Raw genomic sequence first — 8,912 nt, 5'->3', positions numbered from 1 at the left:
TTTATGTCCTGGAGTCTTCATTTTGCTGCTTTTGATGTTACTTTTTAAAGGGCTGTATGATCCACTTTGGGTACAATTGTACAGTTCTATAAAAAGAATAAATGATGACTATGATAATAAATACCAGGAAATCACAGCATGTCATACGAGTGACTTCTTTTGGAGACGTTGGTGGGAGAAGCACTCCGCTGTTCCCTTGATGGATAAGGGCTTCATTATTGAAACTGAGGGGAAGATCAAAGTAGGATGAGTACTCCTTGTCGCTGTAGTCAGGCATCTGAGACCAGATGCTGACCTTCAGGTTATTTGCAGGTATGGAGTTACACTGCCCAATAAAACAGGCTTGCTTTGGGTCTAATGCTAGCAACCAGTATTCTTGATAAGCTGTTGCACCAATATATTCTGTTCCACTGACCATCTTAAAAACAAAATGCTGAAGGGCTCAATAGACATATGCATTAGGCCTACAGGGTGATGAATCATGCAACACGAGTTTCATTTGCATGTAAAGTTTGTCCCAACATGTACTCTTCGAACTTGGTAAGTGCACAATGAACAATCCACCCAAGTAGATTCCTTTCATTGGTCCTACACTGACACCCTGTGGTTTTCAAAAGTAAAGCAGTCATTTTCACACCCAGACAAAATACATCATTTAATCAAGGGATGGTTCAATTACACACTTTTCATATTAAGTGTTTTAGGACAAGCTGAAGCGTTAGATTCTGCAATTAGAATTTATGAAGAATATAACAAATGGTTCATGAGCTGAGTTCAACTGTCCATGACCCAAAATATAAGCTTGTTTTACACCAATGTTTGTAAACACATTTTTGCATCATAGCTCTATGAATTTGAGTGGTTACATATCCCTCAGCGTTTTACCAAAACGGGCAGGGAGCATGCTTTGTTTCTACTGCTGATTGCTGCTTTGAGCTCACATATGCAGCATCTACTGTGAATACGGGAACATTGCCTTTCAATTTCAATCACACTAAAGCCGAACTTCTGCGACACGGATTGAATAGAGCCCTTAGCTTGTAATGCAGTATCAATTTACTAAAGTGGGTCTCACAATTCTCCCATCCTTCTGAGGACCCTTGCTGTTTCAACAACTATGGCTACATCCTGATTCTCCACCCTTCCCATGATGGATTTAAGGGGGGGAGAAAAACACTCGCCAATGATTACACCAATCCAGAGCTTGTAAATCCATGACAGGAAGTATACACACTTTTGGAACAAAGTGGAGAATTAGGGGCACAACCATAGTTTCAGTAATACAACCACAAGTGTTTCCAGATTGTTGAGTTTTAAAGATAGTAGAGCTTGTTGGTAGATGGTTCTGTTAGGAGGACTCAGAGGTCGCTTCTGTTGGTTCAAAGGAGGCCACTGGTGTAGGGAGGAGTGTTTCTGTCAATTTGTCAATGACCACTGGGGCGCTGGAGGATTTTGTGTCCGGGATGAGGGCAGGTCTCTGCTCATAGGAGACTTTGACATTTGCAGGTGGAAGAGTGAACTGAGATGGAGGCAGAGTGACCCCTGGGACCAGTGGCAGCTGGGAGTTGAGCATGGCTAGATTTAGGGGAGGAAGAGGGRCCAATGGAGGGAAACCTGAGGAACACAGGTGGAATGTTTCAGCAATACAGAAATATTACTGAAAGTAGTATTCAAATAAACAGCTTTAAAAAAACATCAAAGAATCTTCAAAACATTGACATTACCTGCTGGTGGCATCCCTCCAATACCTGGTAACGATACAGTGCCGAAGTCTGGCAAAGTGAAATTCAAATTTGGCAGGTTGGGAAGGGGAGGTAGTCCTCCGGGTAACGACATTAGACCTGTGCAGGAAATATGAATTTAATGAAATACACAAAGCCACATGCAAATTATACATGCAGCATAATATTGTTACCAAACTAGAACCGTGTCTGGTGCGTACCTGGTAACGTGGTAGCAGGGAGGACTGGAGGTACAGTGCTTAACAGGGGGCCGACTTGGCTAGGCAACAGTGGCATAGTAGGCACTCCTTGGACAAAGACAATCCATTGTAATAAAATCGAATTTTATTTGTCACATGCGCCGAATACAACAGGTGTAGACCTTACCATGAAATGCTTACTTACAAGCCCTTAACCAACAATGCAGTTCGAGAAAAATAGAGTTAAGAAAATAATTTAAAAAATAAAAACACAGAATAAAAATAACGAGGCTATATACAGGGGGTACCGGTAGCGAGTCAATGTGCGGGGGTACAGGTTAGTCGTAATTGTACATGTAGGTAGGGGTAAAGTGTCTATGCATAGATAATAAACAGCGATTAGCAGCAGTGTAAAAACAAAGGATGGGGGTGTCAATATAAATAGTCCGGGTGGCCATTTGACTTGGGGGACTGGAGTCTGAACATTTTTGGGGCCTTCCTCTGACACCGCCTAGAATACTAATCTCTTACATGGTGATATAAAGTCAGTATGCAATATGCATCTAAATGAAGAGTAATGATACCTAGCATACCTGTATGTAGAGCGTTCGGGACAGTGAGAGGAGCTGAGCTGATTGACAGGTCAGAGAGATTTTGTTTCAACCCAGTAGGAGCAGAAGGCACCGCAGGTTGAGGACTGACAGCAGAGAGCTGAACCTGAGGAACAAATTAAAACTGGGATCAACACCTAGTGCTGTAGAATATTCTCATAGTACATAMATTCCCTCATGTGACTGGCAGGTATGAGTGAAAAGAAGTTGGTCATTTACAAAAATGTCTTACCTCTGTGAAGCCATCCTTGAGTGGGGAAACTGGTTCACTTGGAATCTGTCCAGGGAAACTGATCTTCTTACCCTCTTCAAATGGCTGTGTGGGTATCCTGTGCAGGTAGCCATAGCCAATCCCACAACCTAGGCTGAAGAAGGGCAGAGAGAGTAACTGTGCTACCTGCCTGCCTATAGGCACATCAGCTAAATGAATTAACAACAAATGTCAATGCCATTACCTGCCCTCTCCACCCCATTCAGAGTTTGGAGTAATGACCACCTCCCGACAGTTGTCCGTGTCCGTGTTATASACATACAACTTAAGCCCTTTCCCTTCATGAGTTTCAATGAGGGAGAAGAGATCTTCAGACTGCGGGGAAGACAAAGTCAAACACTATATCAATCATCATCATCAACAGTTTAGTGTAGGGAGAACATCATTGAATTGTCACTAAAGAAAGGCATTCCACACACCTCGTTCATGACAGTGTCTGCACCTATGATGTAGTCAGTGAGTGGTCTCAAACCAGCCAGGGCTGCAGGAGAATTTGGCTCCACTTCCTGAGGACAAGAAATAGAATACAGATCGATATTGTAAATATATGCACTCGGATTACTGAAATCAAATCAAATGTATTTATATAGYCCTTCTTACATCAGCTGATATCTCAAAGTGCTGTACAGAAACCCAGCCTAAAACCCCAAACAGCAAGCAAYGCAGGTGTAGAAGTCTTCACATCAYGATTAAGCTACACAATCATGGCGTTTCCAGTTTTACATTCATTCATGTCCACAGCTCTAAACTGCAAGGCGAGTCGCTCACCAAAACATGCCACACATTCTCATTGGCTCCTTCGAAGCTGCAGAATCGGATGCTGACACCCAGCAGCCCCTGGCCTCCCCACATGTTGCTGGGTGTGACTGTTGTCTCCCTCAGCTCAAGTGTCTTGCTGCTGTATACCAGCATCTTGATGGGTTTCTCCACGTTCACCTTCAGCAAGTCTTTTAATGTGTCATTATCTTTGTTCTGACAAGAGTGAAGACGTTAGCAGATTTGAATGGGTTTTGACTAGGTGGTATAAAGCTACGACCAGACGTGACTTTTTCGTAGCAGGTTAGGAGATCTTACACAGCAGGTTAGGAGAATGAATGTAGCAGGATTAGGATTATTAGGTTAGGAAAAGGGTTAGGTAAAATGCTCTCCTAACCTGCTACAAAAAGTAACTTCTGGATGTAACTGTCTAGTCACAACCATGTTAAAGTGCAWCACCTGTAAACAAAGTTAGTCCACCTATTGGTTGTCTTGTATCCCTGGCTTTGAAAACATTTGAGCTGCAAGGGATCTGACAGATACAGGAGGTAGAGCATTTGAGAAATGACAGCTTACCAATCTTGTGTCACTGATGGAAATAATAAAGTCAAAGAATGGTTCCAATCCTGCAAGATGACCAGGGGAGTTCTCTTGCACCTGCAAATTGAGACATGAAGTTTGCACATGGCTTATTCATATTATTGCCTTGAAACATTCAATGAAACAACAAATGTGTTCTGGATTGAAAGGACATCACACACGTCACTGCACATTGACGGACCGGTTCCTCAAGTCAAGTGATGGCCTAGCTTCATGGCTGGCTTGCAATCTAGTTAGCTAGCCAAATCAGCTAGCAAGTTGTCAGACATTGCTCTGTTTACTTGGTTAGACTACACATAGTTTGTTTTCTGAACAGCAAACATGTTGTGAATTGCTCATAGGAAGCCCCTAAAATACACACTGACAGGCTACAGCAATCAGAAGGCCGCAACATCATTCAGTCTGTTGACAAGCATTTCTGTGTTGTTTCCATTATCAGCTATCCCAGTTACAGCATGGTTTAGCATATGACCCCGTGTGCTAGCAAATATCCATACTCTGAGGACGTGATAACCTTCGGATCCTCCTCCAGGTATTTCGATGCTCTGTGCTCCCCCCATGTCTCCTCAAACCCTGGATATTTTTGTGGTGAAACTGCGATTGGCTGGCTAGCCACAGTAGCTTTTATTTCCCTCTGTTTCCGGAACGATGGGAAAGATAGGCAAAATTGCCTACATAGCAACACTTCCGGTACACTGCAAGAGAGTTTCTAAACCCAGAGACGCAACAACGTGAGTCTTCCGGGAACGCTTGCCAAGCAGACCAAGCAGGCCGAGGTTTGGGGTTTGAGAGATCAATAACATAAGTTGTTCCTATAACATTGTTCCTTAGTTGTTCATTTTCTCGAAAACTAAAAGCACAACTTAGATTCGAACCAATCTTAAGTAGTTGAACATGTTATTACTCCAACCTCGTGAAATGTTTTCATTTTCGTCAAAAACAACTTTATATTGAAGGAGGGGCTTTGATTTGACTGTTTGCACACGCTCTTTTGGCGCAAGACAACCGTTGACGTGATTCTGCGCATGCGCTAAGCTTGCCAACGTCGCCATGACATCGCATACAAGCGTGATCGAGAATTTCTATTGGATAAGCAGTTTCTGCTTATCTTCATACTGTACTGTCTTTGGTTTCTGGCATYGTCAAAAACACAAGGTGCTAAAACTTTGTGGCTTTTTTGTGTGTTCAGTTCATTGTGTTTTTTTTAATACTTTTTTTATCCAGTTAATCAAACGAATGTGTGTGTTATGAAAAGTTACAAAGAAAACAAAAAAGTAACTCAGGAAAGACTCCTTCTCAGCAGTTTAGTAGGCTATGCATTTATACAAATTTTGATGCTCTTATTTGATGGTTATTTAAGGTCACTCTAAAGAAAAAAAAATGTAATGTGAAGGGTGTATAATGTTAAATCACCTTGCATTGGCTATTTTCCATGTTTTAGAATGGGACAGTATAGCTATAGAAAGCAGTGTATGCTATTATGTCTACAGTGCCTTCAGAAACTATTCACACCCATAGACTTTTTAAACATTTTGTTGTGTTACTGACAGAATTTAAAATGTATTCAAATTAGCTTTGATGTYACTGTCCCACACACAATACCCCATAATGTCAAAGTGGAATTATGTTTTTAGAATTTTTACAAATTAATTAAATGTCTTGAGTCAATAAGTATTCAACCCCTTTGTTATGGCAAGCCTAAATACATTCAGGAGTAAAAAGCGACATAATAAGTTGCATGGACTCACTCTGTGTGCAATAATGGTGTTTATCCTGATTTTTGAATGACTACCCAATCTCTGTACCCTACACATACAATTATCTGTAAGGTCCCTCAGTTGAGCAGTGAATTTCAAATGCAGATTCAACCACAAAGACCAGGTAGGTTTTCCAGTACCTCGCAAAAAAGGGTACCTATTGGTACAGTTGAAGTCGGAACTTTACATACACCTTAGCCAAATATATTTAAACTCAGTTTTTCACAATTCCTGAAATTTTATCTAGTAAAAATTCCCTGTCTTAGGTCAGTTAGGATCACCACTTTATTTTAAGAATGTGACATGTCAGAATAATAGTAGTGAGAATGATTTATTTAAGCTTTTATTTCTTTCATCACATTCCCAGTGGGTCAGAAGTATACATACACTCAATTAGTATTTGGTAGCATTGCCTTTAAAATAGTTTAAATTGGGTCAAACGTTTCGGGTAGCCTTCCACAAGCTTCCYACAATAAGTTGGGKGAATTTTGGCCCATTCGTCCTGACAGAGCTGGTGTAACTGAGTCAGGTCTGTAGGCCTCCTTGCTCGCACACGCTTTTTCAGTTCTGCCCACAAATTTTCTATAGGATTGAGGTCAGGGCTTTGTGATGGCCACTCCAATACCTTGACTTTGTTGTCCTTAAACCATTTTGCCACAACTTTGGAAGTATGCTTAGGGTCATTGTCCATTTGGAAGACCCATTTGCGACCTATCTTTAACTTCCTGACTGATGTTTTGAGATGTTGCTTCAATATATCCACATCCTTTTCCTTCATCATGATGCCATCTATTTTGTGAAGTGCACCAGTCCCTCCTGCAGCAAAGCACCCCCACAACATGATGCTGCCACCCCGTGTTTCACGGCTGGGATGGTGTTCTTTGGCTTGCAAGTCTCCCCCTTTTTCCTCCAAACATAACGATGGGTCCACTATTGCCGTAAGACAGATTTGTCTATTTTTGTTTTCAATCAGACAGAGGACACGTTTTGCTCCAAAAGTACGACCTTTGTCCCCATTGTGTAGTTGCAAACTTCATACTTTTTATGGCGGTTTTGGAGCAGTGGCTTTTCCTTGCTGAGCGGCCTTTCAGGTCATGTCGATATAGGACTCGTTTTACTGTGGCTATAGATAACTTTGTACTGTTTCCTCCAGCATTTCACAAGGTCCTTTGTGTTGTTCCGGGATTGATTTCACTTTTCACACCAAAGTACATTCATCTCTAGGAGACAGAACGGTCTCCTTCCTGAGCGGTATGACGCCTGCGTGGTCCCATGGTATTTTATACTTGTGTACTATTGTTTGTACAGATTGTACTTCAGGCGTTTGGAAATTGCGCCAAGGATGAACCAGACTTGTGGAGGTCTACTTTATTTTCTGAGGTCTTGGCTGATTTCTTTTCATTTTCCCATGATGTCAAGCAAAGAGGCACTGAGTTTGAGGTAGGCCTTGAAATACATCACAGGCACACCTCTCAATTGACTCAAATTATGTCAATTAGCCTATCAGAAGCTTCTAAAGCATAACACATTTTCTGGAATTTCCAAGCTGTTTAAAGGACAGTCAACTTAGTGTATGTAAACTTCTGACCCACTGGAATTGTGATACAGTGAATTTAAATGAATAATCTTCTGTACAATTGTTGGAAACATTACTTGTGTCATGCACAAAGTAGATGTCCTAACAACTTGCCAAAACTATAGTTTGTTACAAGAAATTGTGGAGTGGTTGAAAAACAAGTTTCAATGACTCCAACCTAGTGTATGTAAACATCCGACTTCAACAGTAGATGGGTAAAAATATCCCTTTGAGCATGGTGAAGTTATTAATTACACTTTGGATGATGTATCAATACATTTACATTTACATTTAAGTCATTTAGCAGAGCGCTCTTACTCCAGAGCGACTTACAAATTGGTGCATTCACCTTATGAAATCCAGTGGAACAACCACTTTACAATAGTGCATCTAACTCTTTTAAGGGGAGGGGTGGGTTAGGAGGATTACTTTATCCTAGGTATTCCTTAAAGAGGTGGGGTTTCAGGTGTCTCCGGACACCCAGTCACTACAAAGATACAGGCGTCCTTCCTAACTCAGTTGCCGGAGAGGAAGGAAACCGCTCAGGGATATCACCATGAGTCCAATGGTAACTTTGAAACAGTTACAGAGTTTAATGGCTTTGATAGGAGAAAACTGAGGATGGTTACTCCACAATACTAATCTAAGTRACAAAGTGAAAAGAAAGAAGCCTGTACATAATAAAAATATTCCAAAACATGCATTCTGTTTGCAATAAGGCACTAAAGTAAAACGTTATGTCTTGAATAGAAAGCATTATGTTTGGGGCAAATCCAACACATCACTGAGTACCACAATGTATATTTTCAAGACTGGTGGTGCCTGCATTATGTTATGTATATGCTTKTCATCGACAAGGACTAGGGAGTTTTTTTTGGGATATAAAGAAAAGAAATAGAGCTAAGCGGAGGCAAATTCCTAGAGTAAAACCTGGTTCACTCTGCTTTCMAACAGACACTGGGAGACACATCCACCTTTCAGCAAGACAATAATCTAAAACACAAGGCCAAATACACACTGTAATTGCTTACCAAGACCACATTGAAGGTTCCTGAAGAGCCCAGTTACAGTTTTGACTTAAATTGGCTTGAAAATCTATGGTAAGACTTGAAAATGGTTGTCTAGTTTTGATCATCAACCAACATGACAGAGTTTGAAGAATAAAAAAWAAWRAATAATGTGCAAATATTGTACAATAAGTGCAAAGCTCTTAGAGAGACTTACCCAGAAAAACTCACAGCCATAATCGCTACCAAAGGTGATTCTAACATGTAYTGGTTTGGGGGTGTGACTACTTATGTAAATTAGATATTTCTGTATTTCATTTTCAATACATTTGCAAATTATGTCTAAAAACACGTTTTTACTTTTTCATCGTGGGATATTGTGTGTAGATGGGTGACCATTTAAAAAATATATT

General features: G+C 40.8%; 1 protein-coding gene across 1 annotated transcript; it reads right to left on the bottom strand.

Moving 5' to 3' along the window:
- Positions 1-642: 642 nt before the first annotated feature.
- LOC111959358 (Golgi reassembly-stacking protein 2) lies at positions 643-4,834 on the bottom strand. Its single transcript, XM_023980863.2, has 10 exons — positions 4,657-4,834; positions 4,136-4,216; positions 3,572-3,775; positions 3,223-3,309; positions 2,988-3,118; positions 2,765-2,897; positions 2,515-2,638; positions 1,943-2,029; positions 1,725-1,841; positions 643-1,614 (listed from the first exon to the last, which is right to left on the bottom strand). The coding sequence occupies exons 1-10, from the start codon at positions 4,717-4,719 to the stop codon at positions 1,349-1,351; spliced, it is 1,293 nt and encodes a 430-aa protein (XP_023836631.1). The 5' UTR covers positions 4,720-4,834; the 3' UTR covers positions 643-1,348.
- Between the last annotated feature and the right edge of the window lie 4,078 nt (positions 4,835-8,912).

This window comes from Salvelinus sp. IW2-2015, linkage group LG36, assembly GCF_002910315.2.
Source record: "Salvelinus sp. IW2-2015 linkage group LG36, ASM291031v2, whole genome shotgun sequence".
Classification (NCBI taxonomy): domain Eukaryota; kingdom Metazoa; phylum Chordata; class Actinopteri; order Salmoniformes; family Salmonidae; genus Salvelinus; species Salvelinus sp. IW2-2015.
Note: the sequence above shows the minus strand (reverse complement) of the source record. Positions and strands in the feature narration are given on the sequence as shown.